Below are 24,324 nucleotides of genomic sequence, written 5' to 3' on the forward strand. Positions count from 1 at the left end.
CATGGCTTTTTTATTTCCAAAAAGCTTCACTTTTGTATTTACATTTTGTGCAAAAAACATTTAAAGGTTTCAAAGATTTTACACTGTAAGATAAATTCAAGGCACATACATCATACAACAACAATATTTTCTAAGAGAAAAAAGTAAACTTTGGTTCCTAAAGAGGGTAACAGATTTAGATGTCGACTGAAAATGCAAACAGAATGGTAAAGCATGGAACTGGCAAAAAGAGCAGTAATGAGATAAAAGGTAGTATTACCTATTGTCACAGTAAACACAACATACCGGGATATACTACTGTTTGGAAAATGGCTGTTTCACAAAAATCAATGCAGTCTTTGAATCTAATTTTTATATATCTGGAAGAGAACCTTTGCTTAGGTCAATATAAATCTGATCCAAAAATGTTCCACACACACACAGTAATAATAATAATAAAATAATAATAATAATAATAATTTACTGCCTAGTAATTACTGAAAATCCTTAAATCAAAAACAGATTTTAGGTAGCATAAAAATCCAAATTACGGGTATGTGTAGAGCTGACCTTTAATATATTTTTTGTATTTGGATTCTGACTCAGATTTATTAATTTTTTTTTGTCTATGTAATCCACAAAATCGGCATTTATACTGCGTAATAATCACTCTATATTACTCATTGAACTTGTTTGAAGAGACTTGATAATAATAAAATAATAATAATAAATAAGGTGAACAGATTTGGCTCACTTCAAAAGATCATTGTTTGATAAGCATCTTCCATTTTATGAAGCCATAAAGGGCTCTAAAGTGTGACGCTATCTTCATCTCGCCACCAAATGGCATAATATGCTGTTAATGGGACTTTGTCCTGCACAGCTAACAAATAAACCTAATGTGAGCCTTCTCAGATGGATGGCACAGAAAGAAGATGCACTTGCTGAACGTACAAAACAATCTATTACTGGTGTTATTGATGATAATCACATTCGAAACACATTGGTGTTTGCAAAAAACACTATCATCGCTTCTGCCTGGATTACCTCCTGTTTACTCTTGAACGAATAATGATATTGTGCTGTTCAAAATAAATCAATAAACATTTATTTTTCCCCTGCAAAGGACAAATCTAAAGACACATTCACACATCTATGTTCCCCTTCTTTTTTCCTGCTTCTTTCTTTTCGGAAACGAGTGAATGTCTCACTCCTCTCTTGGAGGGATTACTGGAGCACAGTGGGGCTGGAGCCAGCAGACTTTCTTTGAAAAGGGCCTAAAACAACATCTTGCCAGGGAAGATCATGTCTTTGACTAGGAGGACTAAGGGACTCTCAGGCTTTATATATTTAAACTATGGGTGGTTTCACTGACCACGAAAGAAGAAGAAGAAAAAAAGTTTAATTTTCAGTAAAACATCTTATCTTCTTCTAACTTAAGTCATCATGATAACGTAAGTATGTTCCTGTTCTGATGAATCAGCATTGGTTATTTCTAAATTAATTTATCCATCCATCCATCTTCCAACTGTTTATCTGGTACAGGGCTGCGGCTGGGGGATCTTTTGGATCGTATTTGAACTCAAAAGCAAGATAAACAAATAAATAAACATTCATTTACTGACACAATGGTTATTAATCAATGCTAAACCCAAAATATTTCACAGGCCATAATGGATGGCATAATTATTCTAATTCCACACTAATTCATCACAGTAAACAAAAACAGCTATTTCTTGTTGACTTGGTGTTTTAACTGTATGTGCAGTTTGTATTGTGTATTGTTTGAATACAGCATTCATCCTACTGATTAATATAAGAAATCAAAAACATATAATTTAGTCCCACATTCAAAGTTCCCGTTTCAATGTAGCATTTTAACATGTTCCGGATAATTGAATGTCTGGAAGCTGCATATCTGTGTTAGTTATTTGTTAAAGACAAGAGTATTGCAGCATAAATTAATAAGCAAAGTTAAAGAACACTGGCATGTGCAGAGATTCGAGATCGTCTCATGTATGCTGTACTGCGGCCGTGCGTTCGTCTACTGTTGCGGGTGAGAGCGGCTCCACCTGGTGGCCAGCACTTCCATATCAGCCTGAGCCAACAACTGAGTCAAATCTTCACATATCGCTAAAAACATTCACTGGGCTATTTTCAACAGTCTACTTTCAGCCTACACAGAGCTAGAGGGTGCTGAAATTCACTCTCTTCTTCCGAGTGACTGCATTTCCAAAAAAGTTAATTTCCTGAATGGATGGTTATACTATCGATTGCATTAAAAGGGCCTCCCCAGTTTTCTTTAAAACTACGAGACCAATATTTCGGTGACGATTATATCTCTCAGCCAGTGTGCTGTTCTAGTGGCCTCGCAATGAACACGCCTGCGCACCTCGATAAACAGCACGTTCCACCACGCTGGCTAGCAGATCACCAAGGTTCTATCGGCATTCAAAAATAAAACCAAAGACCTTCTGTAAGAAGTAAGAAGAGGACCTTGATTGTACAAATGAATCTGTACAGCACTTGAGTAATACCACTCAAAAGCCAACAAATTATAAACCAATTTGTATTTCATTTTTTTTTTTTACTAAGAAATAGAAAAGATAGCAGAATTCCACGTTATCGTCCACAGTATAAATTACATCGTAGACAGGTCTTGGAAATGTATATAGTTTTGTACAGATGTATTGTATTTAACTAGGTTCTTATTACAAAGGCTCGACATCCAACCGGAAAGCATCATGTGTGGCAGCAGTCTGCGTTTGGAACATTGCTCTTGCAGTACGCTGTGCTATTGTTACTGAGGTGACAGTCTCTAAAGCCAATGCCCCCATTTGGAGTGTAAATAGGCTGTATTCTGAAATCCCCTTTCAGCAGTTGTTCATTGTTCAGGGGGACTATCTGGAAACTAGTTTCAGTCATTTCCAGGATGGAGTTGTCCTTCTTCGTGCCCGCCTCACAGTAGTCATCTTTTCTCCTGCCCCGGTTGTATTTCCATTTTGAGGAGGAGGAGGAGGAGCCTGCCCTTTTGTGCATGTGCCAGCAGAAGACGCTGAGGAGCACCACCAAGACGACGAAAACGGCGCCGCCGATCAGGCCGGCCAGCAGTAGCGGGGAGCTGGCGTCCTGCTGCGTGGCCTGCTCAGGGCCGCCGAAGGAGGCCGAGCCCGTGGTGGCTTCGGCGCACACGCTGTCATCTCCGGGCCGATAGGCGTTGAAGGCGTCCAGCACGTGGACGCAGACGCGGTACATGGACCTGGGCTCCAGGTCAGTCAAGTCGTACTTCTGGTGCTCCCCGCTGACGGTCCGCTCCTGCGCAATGCCCCCACTCAGGCTCTGGCCCAGCTTGACCCAGGACACCTTGTAGGCCGTGACAGGAAAGGTGGACTCCCAACTCACCTGGATGCAGGTGCCGTTGACGACGTGGAAGGCAACCTGGAGGGGATCCGGGAAGGGGGGCATGGGGGGATCCGTCCTCTGGGTGTCATCCTCGGGTGTGGGTTCCGGGAGGATGGGGGCTGGGGATGTGGTTAAGGGGAGCCCCGCGGAAGGCAAGGTGGTGCTGACAGCAGCAGTGGTATTAGGCCAGTGTGGGAGCATAGGGGGTCCCAGAGTGGGCAGCCCAGCACCATCCGGGCACTGGATAGCATCCAGACTAAGCTCCCGGATCACCATTCCACGCAACCTCTCCGGCTTGTGGCACATGAACCCGCGCACGTTGAGCGTCGGTGGCAGGGCCTTCAGCCAAGTGATGACCCAGCCAATGGCGCAGTCGCAGTGCCACAAGTTGTTCCTAACGGTCAGCTGCCGAAGACTGACAAGGCCATCAAAGACCCCCTGTGTCAGCGACTGCAGCTGGTTGCTGGAGATGTCCAGTCTCTCGAGCTGCCGGAGGTTGGAGAAGGCCGTCACAGGGATCTCATTCATCTGATTGTCCTGCAAAGAGAGCTTGACCAGGACCGCCCCCGGCAGGAGAGGGGGAGGGGTGGTCAAGGAATTGCGGGCCAGGGATAGCTCCCGGAGATTGCCTAAATCCTGGAAGGTTCCTACGGCTATGTCTTCATCGGTGAGCAGGTTCCCGTCCAGGAGAAGGCGCTCTATCCGGGTGACGTTGCGGAAGGCTTCCTCGGCGACGGACGCAATGCGGTTCTCATCCAAGCGCAGCTCGCGCAGGTCCTCCGGCAGCCCGATCGGCACGCTGCTCAGGTGGTTCTTGGTCAGGAAGAGCATCTGTAGGCTGACGGCCTCGCGGAAGGCTCCCTCTTCCACGCCCACGGTAGAGATGGAGTTATCGTCCAGGTGGAGCTCCACCAGGCGGCTGAGCTGCGCCAAAGCGGCGCGCGAGATGGTCTGGATGTTGTTCTCCTGCAAGTGGAGCACACGCACGTTCCGGGGCAGGTTGAGGGGGAACTCGTCCAGCTGGTTCCCGTACAAGTAGACGGTCTCCACTGAGGATACGTGGTGCAGCTCCAGCGGAAAGCCTGCATTGTTGATTTGGTTGTTGTGGAGGAAGAGGATCTTGTAGCCCTCCTGTATTCCCAGAGGCACCGAAGTCAGACTGCGGTCGTTGCAATAAAGAAACGTCCTGTCGCAGCGGCACTCCTGCGGGCAGCCCGCGGCCTGGTAGAACTGCAGATGAAGGCTCAGCAGAATAGTTATCCAAGATTTGAGGAAGCTCGGCCAGTCCTTATTCCACAGCGCCACCTGTAACTCCATAGTGCCAAGTAGGTGGAGCCCAGAGACAGCCAATGAGATGTCAAGTTGGAATGGAAAATTACCAAAAAAAAAATAAAACAATATCCACCAGAGAGGAGTTCTTTGGAAGGCCCCCCGCCGACGCTCACTCTGTTGAGGGGTGTGCTATGGCGACGCGGACGGGGGTAATCCTCTTATAATTGCTTGTCCTAAGTGCAAGGGGCCGAGTCTCATTAACTAGTGCTGCTTTGTGGCCAGCCTCGTCCATGCTCCGCAGTCAGATGGCGGTGGGGCCCTTCACGGCTCGCTCGCCGCCTGGCGAGGGCCAATTTAGTAGCGTGCGGCGGCACGGAGGCACTGTCAGGCTCCTCTCACAGCCGGCCGCCTGCCTGCCCGCCCGCTCGTCACACGCGGTTGATCCCGCACCGGGGTGGGCTGCCTGCCTCTTGACATTTGGATCCGGAGACCTATCGCAACAAAATAAACAGGCGATTAGGAATTTCCGCCGCCGCCTCGAGATAATCGCTCGCACGCTTGCGCACGCACAATCCACATCTAAACGCGAAACAGGCTGTGCCAAACGCAAGGCCGTGAGGTATTTTGCATACTGGTTGGGGTTGGGGGGGGGGGGGGGCATAAAAGGGACATTCATTCCCCCCTCACAGTCGACAGAAAGAACACTGTATTCATTTTTAAAGTTTCTTCCCCTGGTACGTAAGCGGGCTTTGCACGTATGCTTCTCTGACAGCAAAATCTTTCATAATTCAGTTAAATCAGATTAAGCCTGTCTATGTACAGAAAGTATAACTGAAGCCGGCGTAATCAGATCACGTTCGGGACGTGCGTCTGTTCAGTAATTTCCAAAGCCCCCAGTCAATACGATCCCTCCGTCAATTTAACTCCCCCCGTCCGTCCTCCGCGGTCTCCCCAAGTGATAAGTGCGGAAACAGCAATCAGAGTCAAAAAAATGGCACTGTCTGGATTGTGATATTTCATCCCCGACTTTATGTTTTCTCCCAGAAGCATTTCATCTGCGAAGATAAAATATACTGCTGTCACATTCCCAGGTGGTTAAATTGTGGCATGAGTGTTGGGGACTGACAGCAACAGAAATGAGATGAAGGGATGGAAAGGCTGTGAAGATGAAGAAGGGAAAAAAATAAAGTTTGGGGGAAAAAGGCCTTCATTTCACGTTGAATAAAGGCCCGTGTTTACGAGATCGTTGCCTCTCTTCAGTCCAGTAAAAGAGGACACTAGAAAAACAGTAGATGGCCTGGGAGGGACTGTGATTGACAGGCCCGCCGTTCAGGCCTCCGCTTTCGAAATGCAACCTTTTCACGGTAATAATTCAAAGAAAAGCGTTTCATGCTGCTATAAAAAAATCCAGCTCACTGTGTCCATGAGGGCTGTAATGTTATCTGTAGCGTTTCCAAAGACATGGCAACTAAAAACACAAAATAGAGTAAAAGTTTATAAAAAAAAAAGAAAAGAAATAAAAACGTTCGTATGACGAACATGGGCTGCCAGACGAAATGTGATTGGAAAATAATTTAGCTGCCCTACAAGGGATGTATGATCGATCGTGGCTATTTTCTCAGTGGAAAGGTTTAGAGCGAGCACAAGGTCACAGGATTACACTGAGTGTGACACCCAGTCTACCTGTTTTATAGTGCTTTGGATTAAAAGGGAGCACCGGTGGTGCATTAGAGAGCCCAGACATAACTTAAGGCCATTATTGTGTAGATGGGTCTGGAGGAGGTACGAGTTTCCCTTCAGAAAAAGCAAAATGAAGACATAATTAAAGCAGCTAAGCTGTCAATCACAGGAAAAGCCCGGTGCCAGTTTATTTTAGGATATATGCCAGCCGAATAATCATGACGTGCTGACGTTACGGCCGGTGCGGCCCGCCGGGCTGGCTGTGGATATATCTGCTAAGCGCAGGAAAGACAAGTAAACGGAAGGGTATTTTAGCCTTGGGGGAGCCAATGAGAAAGAATTATAAAAAAGATTAAAAACCGGCAGCAGTACTGGCATGTTTGTTCTGCTGTATTACCGCATTAAAAATAAATAATTAATAATAATAATAATAATAATAATAATCATAATAATAATAATGCTATGGAGTCTGTTATGGACATATGTGCTAGATTTAGGAAAAATCACACAAAAAATAAATATATAAAGACTACGATGCATCAATGAATCACTAGACAGTGAGGTCAGACATAAGCCAGAAAATAAAACTGTCAATAAATAAATGGCTGGAGAGGAGAGCAGCGCGTCTGTAAATCAGGTGTTCTGCACTCGCCGTTTCGTCTGCCGCGAGGGCACCACGTCCTTCCCGGGTTGGCGTTCAGCTGGGGGGGGGGGGGGGGGGTGGCAGGGAGGTTATCTTCTGACTAACAGGGCTCCATGACTCCCGAAGCCAGCTGCACCAGCGGCTTTCGACGGCCTCGGAGTGCGGGTGACTGTGTGTGTGTGTGTGGGGGGGGGGGGGTGCATCAGAGGCTATGCGCTCGGAGCGGGGGCGCCTTTAACGCCATTAAAAGTTGAAGAGGGTTATTACGGAAATGGCGGGCCGAAGATCTGGTGAACTTCAAAGGCGGCTCGGTGAGGGCCGATCGTCTCGGCGCGGCATGACAAAGGGGGGGTTTGGGGGGGGGGCTCAGGGACAGCGGGCACGGCGCGCAATGAGCCCCCGCGCTGCACAGCGCACAGCTGGGGGCTGGGGGGCGGCTGTAGCTCATTGATCCTCACCATAATGAAAATGTAATTAATGAATAAATTAACAAATAATAGTGCGTGAGAGGCATCAGCCTAACCCTTACTGCTCAATTTAAATCATGACTTTCTTAAGCCAGGAAAATAGAATAATGTATTTCGGAGGCGACACTGAGTTACAATATTTTAATATGCAGAATTATTATTATTATTATTATTTAATCTTTTGCCATTAATCATGAAGTAGTTGCATGCAGAAAACTAGGCAAGTTGACACTAATCATCTAGGGGATTCATTAATAATTAATTAATAAAACTGAATAAAGGAATAAATAAATAAACAAACAAACAAACAAGCAGAATGTGATGTCATGTTAGTTTTTACCTTCTGGGGAAAGTCTCTTGCCCTTTCCATAGTAAATCCTCTCAGTACGCGCAGCACTCCTCTCGCTCTCCGTCCTTCATGCAGGCTGGGGATGCAACAGAGTCCACGGCTCCGGCTGGCTTCAGGCTGGCGTGGACGGGTCGGTGGCACGTTCCCCACGGCTGCATGCTGCCCGTGTCCCGAGGCGAGTCTCCTGCAAGCGCTCGCCGCTCTGCTCCGCTCCCCCCGTCCGCCCCCTGACGGCTCAGCCTGGCGATGTGAGCTGCGCTGCTCCCTTGGAGAGATCAGAGGATTACATTAGGCGCTGGGAGCGCTGGCAGGGACGCGAGGCTGTCTCTTCCCCGTGCATCTCCCCGAAACGGCGAGCCACTTTCCCCGGCTCTGCCCCAGCCATAGTGCCTCCACTCTCACTGTTAGCAGCTCATGTAGGACTTGCCTGCTCCCCTCGAGACCCCTGGGAAATGTTTACAGTAATGAATTCTGTTGATAGCGATCTTTTTACACTCCTCTCTCCTCTCTCTCTCCTTCCTCTCCTGTTCTCTCGCTCTCTCCTCCTGCTCTTGCTTCCTCTCGCCTCCTGTGCGCACTCTCTCTCTCTCTCTCTCTTTTCTTTCCTGCTCACTCAGTGTTTCTCACTCTCTGTCCCTCCTACCCTCCTGGAATGAAAAATGCCTCCCTAAGAGCCAGCAGAAGCAGCTGTAAATGGCCCAGAGCCACCCTCTTCCTCTCTGTTCACCTCATTTGTTATATTTTCCATAGTTCTGAAACGGATTTGATACATGCTATTTATTTTTCGTACCCCGAGATATGCGGGAGGTAAATATCCTGTTTAATGATTCTACGAAGACTTTAATATAAAAACATTAATTATAATTACATTGTGTATTTTTGTTCTTTGAGCTTTTTATTATTTATTTTTAGTTCTCTGTTCCTTTTTTTGTTTTTTCTCGGCCCGAAATAACGTTCGGTACATTATACTGCAAAACTGGATTTAATTTGTCACTGAACTCTGAGGTCGAAATGAATAAGGGAAAACATTAGCTTTGGCGAGGTGACCGGTTTGCGCTTGCATGTAAACGTCGGCACGCAGCGTATCCGCTGGCTCCTCCACAGCAGACCTGAGCTGTTTTTCTGTGCAAAGCGCCCATGGCAGATATAGCTGTGATAAACGGAGCGACTGGCTGCTTTTTCCTTCCCCTTGCCTGTAAGAGAGGGGTGGTGGCTGCAAGGTTTCTCTCATGCTAATCCCAACACTGTGATGCTCAGAAGTGAACCGTCCTGGATCTCCTGCAGCTGGGGGAACGCCCCTCTCCCAAATCGCTCACGAATCGATGGGCCCCCCACCCTGAGAAATGCTTATACCCCCATCACTACTTTTTAGATCCATCCAAAAATCCTCTCACCGTTTACCCTGGTCAGAGTGCCTGGGGGGGCTGTGCCAGGCAGCACGGCGGACAGGGCCGGGGGGGGGACAGGAATGGATGCCAGTCCATCATACGCAATTTAGAGACTTTAATTATCCTAACTGCATGTTTTTGGGCTACAGGAGGAAACTGGAGAACCTGGAGAACACTCATGTGACATGGAGGGAACATGTAAGAATGTACAGGGAGAGCGGTGACAGGAATCAAACCACAGGCCTGGAGGTGTTAGGTGACAGTGCTGCCCACAGAGCCACCGTGTCACCCTGCTACCATGTCACCCAGCCGCTGCTTATGTAGGACTCTCGCGGACAAGGAATGGCTGACTATGTTTCGATGTTTCGACAGCGGGTGTCCACACACACACATACACACACACACAGCACATGTGCACTGGGACTCACACATGCACACACACACACACACACACGCAATATACAGACACCCCATCCGCTAAAATTATCCACCATGTCAGATATGAAAATTTGGCTGCTTGACCAAGACCCGAGGCGTCCGCATACCGCACAGACCCACGGCCACTGGAAGACAGGCGTGTGTCAGGCCCCTAACGGCTTCTCAGGAAGGACCGAGGCACTCAGGCATGCTGGAAGACCTGGGCCTAGGGCACTCCTAAGATAGTTATATCCATGCGACCTCTGTGCTGCATCGACGGCCTCCTGGAACCCCCCTCAATGCCCCCCAATGTGCTATCTGCCCTCTGTCGTTCAATTACCGCTAACATCTCAGCTATTAGCGCGGGTGTCCGGGTGACGCCCCGCGGACAGCGGCGGGGGGCAATAATGGATGGCCTGAGTGTGGGAACAGGACGCGCTGGCTGCGTCACGCCCCGCAGATCAATCGCTCCCCAGTCATTAGTAGGGGCTGACTGGGGGGGGTTTGGACACTTCACTGACAGTGAGATACGTCATACTCCGACTGCAGCATCCACGTGGCTCAGAGGCTCGCTGGACGGCTTCCTGGAGGCGTGGCCTTTGTTCTCTGAACTCTCCCTAATTCATTCTCGCTAGGTACCGTCCCCCAGCATCGTCACACTCCATTTCCGCGTGACATTCTCGCTGTCTTTTGGGTTTAATTTCCTACGGTAAATGCTACAGCTGTCAAGTCCTCCCCTGTGCCCTCCCCCTCTGGACAGACGTGCCCGTCTCCTTCCACGGAATTAAATTCCGTCAAAATTTGCCCGTTGGACATTAATTAATTACTGGCCTGTGCGAGGCGTGTCCGACTAGGGGGTCTGCCATATCGAGAGGTCATGCGCGGTTAGATAAACACTGACAGAGATGTCAACCAAAATGGCAGGAAGCATGCGGCTTGTACACAGGTTCCACTTCCTGTTGCATTACTACACTCTTCAAGCCATAATGGACCCATGCTGAGATGCAGCTCCGGCCCAAAGTGAGTAAGACCTAGACGCGGCATCCCAGACAGTGCCCCAATCCTGTGAGTGACGCCAGCGAGGATGAGCTTAGCGGGGGTGCCGGCGACACACCTGCCGATGAGGGTGGCCAGATGTCCTGGCACAAGTCCCTCAGGCGGCACCGCTGGGACGCTCTCTCTTCACCTGAAGTGCCCGAAAAGGAAGCACCTTCTCAGATCTGCAGCGATCATCTGGTGCCAGCCTTTCCTCTTCCCTCTCAGACACTCAGTCGACTCCCCTGAGGCGTCATTAGCTTTGCGTGTCATCTGAATTTTACACATATGTCTCGTGTCGCTTCCAAGCTACCCCTCTCCACCAAACACGTAAACACCCCACCAATAACGGTAACGGCAGAATAGGAACGTTCCTGGGTTTCACCGTCATGATTCCCTCGTCACCGTCTTCCCGAACTGTGAGCGATTTCACAAGAGCTGCATTAACGTGTCTGTGTCGTATCACGTCTTAGGAAACTCCTGGAATCACTCTGTTTCTGCATTAGCGCGCTCGACGGACTCCGTCTCTCCACGGAGCCGGAAAATGGTCATGCAGAGCAAATTCACGGTAGATCGCACACCGCTACCAACTCGGCAAAAAGCATTTTTAACACACCCAGCCCTGCGGCAAATCTATAGTGTCATTAAGCTTTCATTACATATAAAAATGCTGAGCATTGGTAGAATTGCCCATGGATATTTTTTTCCATCCGAGCATTTAATTACATTATTAGATAAGTTATTAAGTATAATTAACATGTTTGAGTCTGTGCTTATCATTTTCAATGCTTTATTTTTCATTTTGGTGTCACAACACCCAAAGATTAACGCTACCCTTTCTCTGAAAATATATTTTAGACCAAGAGGCAATCAATAGGTTGCTGTTTCACAGTCTGTGCATCGTAATAAGGTGGCAGTAGTGCACAGGAATTCATTAATTACTAACCAAACACGAGGAAGACTGTGACGGGAAATGGTCAAGTGTTTTTCCATTGAGTGTTTTCCATGATGATTTTTTTGTCCTCCAACAGCATTTCGTTAACTGGTAACTAAATCCACTGATTTTGTTTCTTCCCATGACTAGAATGAAATATCCTCCAGAGACCCCATCCATTCATTTATGTCCATTGCAGTGGACATTTTGTTTTTGCATATATCTTTTCACTGATGTAAGGAAACATATGTATTCCTGTTGTACACTAAAGAGGACATGCTGTGAAATTAAAAATAAATTTGAAAAAAGATGTCTTATTTCCTCCAAAGACAGAAAATCACAATTAACCTAAAACTGAAGGATACTTTTTTCCTTGGGTCTCAGGAGGATATACATTTGTATCCAACACCAAAACACAAACCATAGCCCAGTACCAGGCATATCTGCCAAATAAGTTCATTTGACTTTAGGATGATTATTATAGTATTATAGTATGTTGATGCTTCCATGTCCCACTCTCGCCAATGTGGGGAAGCAATAAAAAAGGCGAACAGAATGTTGGGTTATATCTCTATATGTGTGGAGTTTAAGTCAAGGGAGGTGATGTTACACTTATATGATTCCTTGGTAAGACCCCACCTAGAATACTGTGTGCAGGTTTGGTCACCATACTGTACCTCAAGAAGGACATTGCTGCCTTAGAAAAGGTGCAACGAAGAGCTACGAGAATGATTCCTGGTCTTAGAGGAATGTCTTACGAGGAGAGGTTAGCGGAACTGAATCTGTTCAGCCTTGAGCAAAGGAGACTAAGGGGGGATATGATTCAGGTCTATAAGATTCTAACGGGTCTGGATGCTGTTCAGCCAAATGACTATTTCAATATTAGTCTAAATACTAGAACTCGTGGCCATAAGTGGAAATTAGCGGGAGAACATTTTAAAACAAATTTGAGGAAGCACTTCTTTACACAGCGTGTAGTCAGAGTATGGAATAGTCTTCCTGCTATTGTAGTGGAAGCTAAAACCATGGGTTCCTTTAAATCAGAGCTAGATAAGATTTTAACAACTCTGAGCTATTAGCTAAGTTCTCCCCAAACGAGCTTGATGGGCCGAATGGCCTCCTCTCGTTTGTAAATTTCTTATGTTCTTATGTTCTTATGATTACATGTAGCCTTATTCGTCTAGTGAAAGTCCATTTATATATTTTGCCACTTCACAAAAACATGCAGTAGCTCATTGTAGATAAAAAAAAATCTACTACATAATTCAATAAATGGACAGGTCTCCATGACAACCTCTCTCACTCTTCTTCTGTCTCTAAACTTTAAAGTATATGAATTTCATAAAATAAATTTCAGAATTAATTCTGTAGCCTTGACACTTAATTACTTGCAGCGCATGAAGGTCATCACAGGCGTCTCTGTAATGGAACAGAGTTGTGTACATCTATTTGATGCAGTCGGATCGCAGTGTGCCCATTTATGCACTGCAAATCATTAGAGGATATATACATTCAACAGATGTTATCATGCTACACTGTATCAACTTTAAGATTTCACTGAAAGGTTACGCAATTTAACATCAGTGTTTGTCAAAAAGTCCATTCACACTAAATGACTTGTAAACACAAACGATTCGTGTAATCCAGAGCTTGTGAAAGACAGATTCCACTACACTTACATGCACACACCCACACGTATCCCAATACACAGCCTGAGGAGTGCAAAACATCACCGAAGTCGTACTCAGACAGATTTCCACACCACCTCCAATATTTACATACCCGTGCCAATAGACTGATTTGAATTTTAGTGAGATTAACTAATCGGTCCGAGAAAATGAGTGAGAAGATTTGATTTGAAATTGAAAGGAACATTTTCTTAATTAATGGTGCACAAAGATGGAGGTTAGAGGGAATTAATGCAAGAAGTAATTATACAAGGCTGACTTTATGGTATATTTACAACGGCCAGTCAAAATTAAGTATAGTCACTGTTTAGATTAAAGCAACCATATTTCAAAATGACAGTGTGCGAGCTAAGGAAGAATTCATCTTAGCCTTTATCAATTACATATCCATGAAGAAAGCAAAGTACCATTAAAACGGGGAAATGCAAACCAGACGACTGCCAAAGAAACATGAGACGGAGAGAAGTTGAGAACAGAGAAACGAACAGAATTACGTTCGCGATGGAGTTCGATCGACGGAGCTGAGGCGATCCAGGGCTGCAGGGGGAGGTTGTTGGCTCACGTGGTATAAACTGCAAACCCACAGGCCCCAGCCGGTCAGCGGACAGCGAACATCATTCCCGGGGGGGGGGGGGTCACCGGGCATGGCCCCCTTTACCTTATATTCCGATCCTGTCAGGTCACATCTGCTTTTAATACCCAATCCCCATCTTCTCCCCCAGCCAAAGCGTCATTGAGAACCATGGGAACGTCCAGGTATTCGGGGAGTATCTTGGATCCGATTCCCTCCTCTTTCGAGCATCTGCTGTAGCTACAAGCTGTCTGACCCAACAACAGCCACCACATCCAAACCTAAAGACCGTGGTACCACTTCACTGGAGGCTCGGCCTCCGGGCCGGCCCGCCGCGGGATCCTGTGGTGTCCGTGTTCAGCCGTCTGCGCTGGCCACCGTGCAGCCGGCAGGAATCGGTGTTTGGTGATACGAGATCGAGCGAGAGGCCCTCGTTAAACGCACGTCACCCCCGTCTCATCAGTATCACTCGACTGAGTAATTATTCCTCCTGCTTTCTCTGGGGGATAAATAAGCAAGAAAGTTAATAAATAAGCAGACAAACGGCGACTGCAGCTTAGCGGGTGTTTAGGGGCCGGTTCATTAGCGGTGCTCCTAATGAAGCGGGTAAATACGACGCCTCGGGGACGCACTGCTGGACAGATGTGTGCTCCCAACGTGGGCTCTGCAGCGGCGTCCCCGACACAAGCGCTGTTGTGGATATTAATCTGCCTCGCCGCCACTCGCGGTAAACGGGCCCCGAGGCACCGCGAGCCGGGCTCCTATCTGTTAGCGTCTCGTACCGTGTGCCGACAGGTGCCCTCCGCAGAGAGCCGGCCCGCCGCACGGGCGGCGACCTCAGGGACCGGCAGCATCTCAAACGGGAAGCAGATGCCGGGAACGCAGGGGATGTGGGCCACCTGTCAGAGCGTGTCGGCGTCGAGGGGCGGCGGGCGCGGCAGAAGATGCCGCTGTCATGTCGGGATGTTTTACGCTGGGTATCAGACGGCCTTCCGAGCCAGAAGCTCAGAGATCCATCTTCCGGGCCTGGTGGTATCACCGTGCACCCAGATGGTGGGACCCATTCTGCATCGGCACAGCACCCGCCCCCCCCCCCGACCACCCCCCCAACGCCACCCATTAAATTTTAGTTTTAACACGCCTTAGAGCCTCATTAGTGCGACCCAGATGCGGGGGAGGGAATCTGCTTCCGTGTCACACAGCGGAGGCCATGTTAACAATGGCTCCTCTCTGCCAAGAGACTTTTCTCGAAACAGTGAACCGTTTCTACGTTTTTGCTTATCAACACACCGAGCAGTGACTTAAATGCGTAGCTTATTTATTTATTTATTTATTTACTTACACGTGAAGAATGATTGTAGCGACATGTGATTCCAGGAGTGAATTTCAACAATGGTGAAAAAAAAACATACCAGGGTAACGGCGTGGCACCACTTACAAGTCGCTCACGTCCGTGGTCAATAACTTTGGATCCCTCACCCTTTCACTCTCGCTTTTGCCTTTTGGGTTCAGTCGTTCGCTCGGCGTCGCGAGTTCACTGCTGATCAAGTCATTTGTCAGAGGATCATCTGTGATGCCCTAATTCAGTGGCGAGAGTGTTATCTGCCTGTCCACCTTCACGCACCGCTATGAGAAGCTGTCCAAGAGACAGGGGGATTTTTCCGACATCCAAAGCTTAACCATGCAGAACCATGTCCAAGCTGTCAGATAACAAACTCTGAGATCCTCTTAGTGACACGCAGAGGCAGCGATCTACACATAATTCCAGATTAAATCAATCCACTAATATGTGACTGGGTTATACAGCTATACTTGCATTGTTCAGGAAACAGATATTGTGTTATAACTAAATTACCACCCACTCCACATCTATCTCAGCTCTGGACAGAAGAAATAAATTATAAAATGATGTAGTCAAACAACTGTCAAATACGTTTCAGCTCTGTTGTTTTAAAATGTCAGTGAAGATAAAAATATATTCGTCATATTATGATTCAATATTCGGATTTGCATGGCTACTGCGACACTGACCAGTGACACCATAATTACCACTAGTTTTACAACAACAGAGAACAAACAGAAGATGACAGTGAGAAAAAAACAGCATTTTATTACACTAAAATTGAATTAAAACTCTCCTAGTCTCTTCCTTGGCAGTGCTGATTATCTTAGAGCTGAGCAGAGGAATCAGAGTGAGCTGTTTGTAACTTCTTTATTCTTTCCATATGGCGTCGCTGAAACCATAAACCCGCTATCTGAAAGTCCATCTGGTGCTTCCAGCGAACGCTTTTTTCGGTACGTTTGAACTTTCCCATTTCTGCACGTTCCCAAAACTGTCAGATAAAAAGGCACCGTCGGACTAATTAAAGTATAATTTAAGAATCGACCACACTGATAGGAAATTTAAGGAAAGCAAACAAACAAACCAGACAAATCATAGGCTTGTGATAAATACAGGGTGTCGCAGGTTCCCGCGGTGAGTGATGATATTCTGTGCTGTATCAATGAGAAAGATCGGTTTGTGCTCTAATTAATCACAGCCATACCTAGTGTGGCGCTGGGCCGAGTCCCGGCCTTTGCTACCCTGGGCAGATTAATTGAAGCATGGTGCCATAAATGAATCACACATGGCTGCTATACCTCAGTGCAGAATAGAAACGAAAAAAAAAAAAACAAAGAAAACAGGAAGTGTTTTTTTTTCTCATTTTACAAACTTCCTTAACGATATTTCAGTTTATACACCAAGTCAGAACTTCCGTCTCTTGGCACTGTGAAATCCATGCGTCCCCTCGCCGTCCCGCCCTGCCATGCACATGCCATGCTCAAATTGATCGCCGAGGTCCGGTGGAGCGAAAGACGGCACACCTGTCCGCCTCCCCGTCACACGTCGCGATTGGGAAAGCAGAGCCCCCGTGCCCGTTAATTGGTGGAGGCCACAGAACGCACAGCCGGCCCGGAAGAAGGGGGCCGCTGACTGAGGCTGTCCCATCAGCGCCAGAACCGGGAAGTTGGTATTACTCTTTGTGTGAATGTAGGTGCGCAGCAGTAACAGCTGTGTAAATACACATTCTAATACAACTTTTATTACTACAAAAGGGGCTTGTGGTTAGACTTTAATGATGGCTTAGACGAGGTTAAGTTTGCTGTGTAACTGTGCTGCTTATCTGATTACAGTGTGATTACAACGGCACATGTAGAAAACCATTTAATATAACAGCACAGTATATAATTTCCTTACTATTCAATTTATTTCACGGCAGACTGCCTTGTCTAAAGACAAACTCACGCCCCATCTATAATTTGATCTGTTCCTTAGAAGTATGCATTGTGTACAGTCCACTCCTACACAGGGGTAAACTCATAATTCTAACACTTAATTAAGTCGTCAGCCGGTCAACTTTCTACTTGTTGCCCAATCAGATAAGCATTTCCCTGGTCTAAGAAAATCATGTCTGCCAAGATCAATGGACGTCTTTGCCTTTGTAGGGCTTTTAAAAATGCACAAAAAAATTGAAAAAAATCATAAACCAGTAGTTAGAAATACTAGTGTTCCAAGAGGCTGTGGAGATTGTTTCATTGATTCAATGGCTTCTAATTCCTCTCTAAGCTCAAACGCAGGGTAGAACACAAATTTGAAGAACAAAAAAAAACTGACTAAATTGCAGAAATGAGGTCCTGTATATAGTATATGGTGCTGTGTGTTTTACTGGACCTACAGATTCTGTGCCTGCTGACTGAAGTTCTGCTGTACTTTTAAGCTCCATTTGATAAAACTATCTACAATGCTAATAAATGTAAATGTAAAATCTGTCCTTCTGCAAGGATTGGATTAGGAGGATTTATTTCAGTGAACTTTTATTAGGAGAATTTCCTTTTAAATTAAATGTGCACAAATCTTTGGATAAAAATGGATTTGAAGTATAATTTTACCATCATTAAATGCAAGCTTTTTTATTTGACTTCTTTTACACTTCCACAAAAGGGTATATGGGAATATTTGCTTTAAAAATATATATTTGATTTAAGTCAAAGAAAAAAAAAACAATTAAAAGATAAACATTTTATATTTGAACAAATTGCAGAAGTCTTGGAAAATAAATCATTTTGTCCGATAAACAGAAATATTTCCATAATGCAGTACATACTGTTACTCTGCGTCTTTAGCTTTGTTATTTATTTCAAAGCCCTGTATGAAGTGTAGTGTCATTTATATGTTTTTATATTTCATATGTCGTTGAATAAAAAATGAGTAAACAAATAATCTGTACATGCACCCACTGCCCATCAACATACATGAAGGCCAGCGGCTTATTAAGACCAATTGCTCGTTCTGTGGGAACCAGATGCTGTCGTCTCGCCACTGAGCAGCGCAGCATGCTACCACGCGTCTTACGTCACCTGTGCCATGGGAAACAAATGCCACAGATGCAAAACCGTTCCTCGGACACCGACGAGGTGACTTTTCAAACAACAAAGGCATTGTTCCCACTGCACATTCCTGTGTTCACTGCAGAGATAATGAGCTCCAGTGCACGGCCAGCCGTCTGCGTCAAGATGCCCATTCACACGCACACGCACATCCGATCTCTGGCATCTCACCTACCGACGTAACCTTTCCTCCTATCTTCAGAAGGGATTTTCTCATGAGTATCTTGTTGTTCCTGGCTGAAGCATGGAATCGGTTATTACCATTGTCAAGGCATGTCGGGGGAACCGCGGAGCCAGAAATGCAGGCCGACGCCGATCCTCCGCCAAGCGTGAGCGGACCCGCGGCTAAGACCCAATGACGGACTGGACAGGGAGGGATGCTATGAGAATGGGGCCGGTGATTAGCGCCCGATGAAAAGGCAAATACGCCGCTGTCACATTTTCTGTAGGCTAAGCGGCCGTGCGCTATGCAGGAACATGCCTCAGGGGTTTGGGCCTGGCCCACATCCAGTCGAACTGATAGGTTAACAAGAAGAACTTGTTTTTCTTTTTTATCAATAGGCTCTTTATGCTTTCTGTGGTGACATGGGGAGCTCACATATACAGCTTGTGTTCATGTCCCGCAGCCATCAAAAGATCCCACCACACCAGCCTGGCCTTCCCTCACCCCGGAGTACACATCACGTCTTGCGTAAGTCACATCCGTACGGAGTTTTTGTTATCGTTATTAATTTTTTTCTTAAGATCTGTAGTGTGCACCGATCTGATGAGCACAGGTCTGTCTGCGTGACAATAGAAACGTTTTGTTTTTTTGTCCTCATAAAAAACACCCTAAAAGCCATTTTGTCAGTGAAACTTTTTTTTTTTTGATGGTTTGTTTGGCCGTTAAGTGAGAGACGCCTCAAAACAAGCTGACCGTGGTGATGGTGTCAGCGAGAGACGGCAGCAAACCGGTTTTTAACGGCGTTTAATTACTATCTGTCACCCGGAATGATCACATTTCAGCCCGCTGCACTTTCATTGTTCCCCAAATATTTTCTCTCAAGTAGCCAGAAGACAACTGGCCTGCCCATCCTGGTAACGCGCTCAATGGAGACGCGTGTTTAAAGTTACATGCCGCATCTTGCCTTTCGAAAGGCGACACGACGCTGAATGAATGAATACTTCTTTTTTTTTTTGGGTCTTTGTCTTTGGTTTCTTTTACACATACTTATTTTTGTTGGCTGAACTGATTTGTTTATTTAATCTCCCTTAGTAAAACTCCCCTTAGCTAACTGCTCATTTTTATCGAGACAAGGCGGTGACACCTTTCAAGAACGGGGCGAAAAAAAAGATTGACTGAAAAATAGCAAAGAAACAAATAAAACTCAGACTCTGGGGAAAACTTCTAACAAATAATCTACAATCACTCAAAGTGGAAAAGCTTTAAAAACAATAATACCAGACATTTTCCATATGATATAAATTCATCTGGCATTTGAATTAAGAAGTGTTTATTTTGACTACAGAGGTTATTAAAATGATCATCTCTGAGACTTTGCGTTGTGTAGTAAGTATTTCCTCAGATGATTCATATCAAAATGCATTGTTTGGCATTTAAAGGCCAGCATTTCTGCAAGAGATAGCTATCCAAATAACCCTAATATGCTAATGTTGTCTAAATGTCTCTCCAGTCTAATTGCATTGAAATAATTCATTAGTATTTTTTTTTTATTACAAATTGTTAATTTTGTAAAAATAAAAAGAAACAGCCTTTAATTTCTGCTGCTTGTCGATTGAGTCATTCTGCTCAAAATACAGGGTCGCGGGGCGTGTGCAAGACGTCCCCACTGGGCAGACGGCTGGTCATCGCAGTCGCTCAAACTGTCACGTGGCCGAGGTGCGGTTTGACCCCAGCGCCACGGCACCAGGCCGCGCGACTCCCGAACCGGCTGGGCGTGAGAATTATGTACTGAGTCTAGGGAATGATGTAAACCCACATCACTGAGACTGAGAGTAGGAAAAACCCTACCCACAGTGAACTTACACCACACTGCCCAGACAAGAATAATATCTCTTTATCTGAGAGCCAGGTAGGTGGTTTAGGCACAGCGAGAACAGCAACAGTATTAACAAATTAGCTTCGCTTTCAACTGAAAATGGTCTCCCTTTTTAACACTTACTGAGTGCTGCTTTGTACCTGCAGTACTCCATTATTCCACTACTATAACAATAGTGCGACAAAGCGTGCGAGCACGCTCCGTCTCGTGGCCCTTTCGTGCACTTCCCGAAACCTCACTTGCTTGTCAGAAATGCAGCTGAATCTAAATGTGTGTTCTTGCCGAGCACTTTGCAGGTGATAGCCAGCTAGACATCATTTTATATATATATATATATATATATATATATATATATATATATATAAATAAAAAAAACAGACACCAGTGAAAGCAGCAGGGAAAGTGAAAGGGCTTGTCAGAACATTCCGGAGACGGAACGGAACATTAATGGCCCTGACATTCCATCACAATACATCAGTGTTCCGAAACAATAACCTTAACAATAAACAAAGGACAGTAATGGATTTGTGAACATATAAGCAGCATTAAAAAGGTTACAAAGCCTTGCTTACTATCACTCGTGCTATGAAGCCTATTCATTACGGTGCATAAAAGCATATTTGAAGTTACTCTGGTTGATCTCAGCGGGAGCAGTACTGCGTGGAGCTCCTACCATAATCCAGTTAAACACTTGTGAAATCTCTCACTACGGTGACAATGTCGGCCACCTCCGTTAAATGTTGTTAAAAACTGCCCCAACTTGCTAGACGTTTCCATTCATACAGCAGCTGTTAATGGGCTCATTCCAGCGTTTCATAGACACAGACAGGCAGCGCACATTTATTACAGAGAGACAGCACTGCAAAGGAGAGAGTGTGTTTGCAAAATAAGCAATTTGCCCCCCACCCCCCTGCCCAGGACAGGTTTCTACCCCTCAGGTCACCCTCATGAGCTTCATTTCTTTTCCCTCCCTTGTCCTCTGGGGGGTGTCTGACATTCAACCCTGTACTCTCTTCTTCCCTCCAATCACAGGCCACCCCATCCCCCCCGATTAAAAATTGAAAGAAGTGTCCCAAATGTGACTGTCAGCTGGATGTCATAATAAAGCAAAGCTTACATCCATTTCCCGCCGAGCTCCTGTTTAACAAACTACTGTACTAATGTGACACGAGTCCCGTCGATATTTTCTGGGAGCATATTGTCATTCATGTCCAGTGTGTGGGATCCCATCACAGTGACTATGCAGTCCCCCCCCCCGCCCACACATTTGTAATGTTTATATTTACCTATATGATATTGCATTTTATTTAAAAACATCATACAAGGAATGACAGGAAATGACCTGGTGGGACACTAGTCTGCACACAGCAGATTTCCATCAGATGGCGTCATAAGGTGCGGCCTCATCCCAAATCTTACACCTCGTTTTATTGACAAACAACCTGGTTTAAAAGCTGCAGTGGAGTTTCCTTGGGAACATCATGCTACCCTGACCTGCCGACCGGAGGACAGATGCTTTGTAGGGCTGGTGAGAGTTCTGAAGCTCAGGAGTGAGGGCGAAGTACAATAAAAAGTAAATAATCACCATAATTTAGTTCACCTCAACGGAAGCCCGGCCCCATCAAAGGGGAGCCTCTGCAGTTTTACTGAACCGTAAAGACTTTAGTGGCCTGGTGAGCTGAGGCAGCCCTGGGTCCTAACAGCCAGGGCAAGCGGTCGCTTCAGCACCATTACGCAGATAAGCAGTAACGCTTGTGCCAGTCATACAGCGGGACGGCAGCTGGGAGCCGCGAACGTCGCCGCAGCACGTCGACAGATGTCCGAGAGGTAAACAGCTTCCTGTCACTGCCTGCCTACCCCATGCCCCCCATCCCCCCCACCCCCCAATGCGAGACAGTCAAACCGTCGTCACGTAACTTTTAACCATAATGTATTTTCAGAGCGGGAGCAAGATTTTAAGTACTAGCAGATGGAAAATAAATGCTTGCCATTTAAAGAAAAAAAAAAGTATCATATTGCCAACAGTTCATGAGACTATTGCGGTGCTTTCTGTGGGGGCGTTTTATATTTCATACCATCGCACATCCATGTTTTGTTTCATTTTTTATTAGAAATATACATTATATATTAATATATTCACGCATTAATGAATTAAAGCATTTCCCTTCCTAATTGAAACCAGTGATTCCATAAAAAGCACAAGTTTTGCGACGTGATTATGATGGTTTGCATACAAAAGATCTAAGGTTAGAGCTGTCTCTGGCTGTGAAAGGCCCAGAACACGCCACGTCATTCTCTCATAAAATATTGATGCCAGAAGGTGTTACCCACCTGATTTTTTGGCTTTGAAAGTTTCTCAAGGGATAATAGCATGTGCAAGCTTACTGAACTTATAGAAGACACATCATGTGGCTGAACTTGAATAAACTGACATATTTTCAGTAATGAATGTGAATTTGCATCCTAATTTAATTCATGGTTTTCAGGTGGCTTTCTTACGGTGGCCCCTAGAGACAAAACACACACAAAAGAAAAAGCAGAAACAAAATGAAAATGCGCAGCAAATTAAAAAAACACACAAAAGAAAAAGCAGAAACAAAATGAAAATGCGCAGCAAGTTAAAAAAACACACGCAAAAGAAAAAGCAGAAACAAAATGAAAATGCGCTGCAAATGAAAAAACACACACAAAAGAAAAAGCAGAAACAAAATGAAAATGCGCAGCAAATTAAAAAAACACACGCAAAAGAAAAAGCAGAAACAAAATGAAAATGCGCAGCAAATTAAAAAAACACACAAAAGAAAAAGCAGAAACAAAATGAAAATGCGCAGCAAATTAAAAAAACACACGCAAAAGAAAAAGCAGAAACAAAATGAAAATGCGCAGCAAGTTAAAAAAACACACGCAAAAGAAAAAGCAGAAACAAAATGAAAATGCGCTGCAAATGAAAAAACACACACAAAAGAAAAAGCAGAAACAAAATGAAAATGCGCAGCAAATTAAAAAAACACACGCAAAAGAAAAAGCAGAAACAAAATGAAAATGCGCAGCAAGTTAAAAAAACACACGCAAAAGAAAAAGCAGAAACAAAATGAAAATGCGCTGCAAATGAAAAAACACACACAAAAGAAAAAGCAGAAACAAAATGAAAATGCGCAGCAAGTTAAAAAAACACACGCAAAAGAAAAAGCAGAAACAAAATGAAAATGCGCTGCAAATGAAAAAACACACACAAAAGAAAAAGCAGAAACAAAATGAAAATGCGCAGCAAGTTAAAAAAACACACGCAAAAGAAAAAGCAGAAACAAAATGAAAATGCGCAGCAAGTTAAAAAAACACACGCAAAAGAAAAAGCAGAAACAAAATGAAAATGCGCAGCAAGTAGACAATCCCAAACCGGAAGTGCTCCACCACCCTAGGGGGCGCGGTGAGCTCATGTGGCACAGTCGCTACACAGTAGTGATGGGAAGTTCGACTGAATTAACTGATTTGATTCTTTCGAGCTGTCCGTTGTAATGAATCGATTCTAAAATCGATTCTGTGATTCACTTTTTTTTCCGTCTTTTTTGCGCCTGACCGTATGAGTCAACGAATCATGGGATCGGATAATAAATCAAACGGTGTATCAAGGTTACGTTATTTGACTGAAAGATGGGGCTGGTGTTCAACAAAAATGTTCAGCTTGACTATTCACAATAAAAAAAAACAATATATAAAAAGCAGAAAGGGTGTCGATGCTGAATAAACACGCGTGTATATATAGTTCTTATTTTCTTGACTTTAGCCAAATTCATGTGCATGAGTATCAAGGACTACATCACAGTTAACAACAATTGAAATATTACCAATACAATCACACATACACATACAATGAGCATGAGAAAACTTGCATACGTTGTTGTGTAAACGTCAAAGTTAATAAATATATTTGGTTTTTGATGAAAGACATATGGTTTTATTATGCAGAAATGCAATAATTTACTGTTGTGATAAATGAACACAGGGCTGCCAACTCTCACGCATCTGGCGTGA

General features: G+C 45.1%; 1 protein-coding gene across 2 annotated transcripts in view; it reads right to left on the reverse strand.

The window, feature by feature from the left end:
* Positions 1-444: 444 nt before the first annotated feature.
* Positions 445-24,324, reverse strand: part of flrt2 (fibronectin leucine rich transmembrane protein 2) — a 32,073-nt gene continuing 8,193 nt past the window's right edge. Inside the window, exons 1-3 of one of the 2 annotated variants that reach the window (XM_072702790.1) lie at positions 8,220-8,404; positions 7,784-8,057; positions 445-5,144 (exon numbers count right to left, since the gene is read on the reverse strand). In XM_072702790.1, the coding sequence (XP_072558891.1) occupies positions 2,722-4,698 (1,977 nt within the window). In that variant the 5' untranslated portion in view covers positions 4,699-5,144; positions 7,784-8,057; positions 8,220-8,404 and the 3' untranslated portion in view covers positions 445-2,721. Of the gene's footprint in view, positions 5,145-7,783; positions 8,058-8,219; positions 8,405-24,324 lie in introns of those variants that run through there. The other variant, XM_023807757.2, reaches the window with a different exon arrangement.

This window comes from Paramormyrops kingsleyae, chromosome 19 (assembly GCF_048594095.1).
Source record: "Paramormyrops kingsleyae isolate MSU_618 chromosome 19, PKINGS_0.4, whole genome shotgun sequence".
Lineage (NCBI taxonomy): Eukaryota > Metazoa > Chordata > Actinopteri > Osteoglossiformes > Mormyridae > Paramormyrops > Paramormyrops kingsleyae.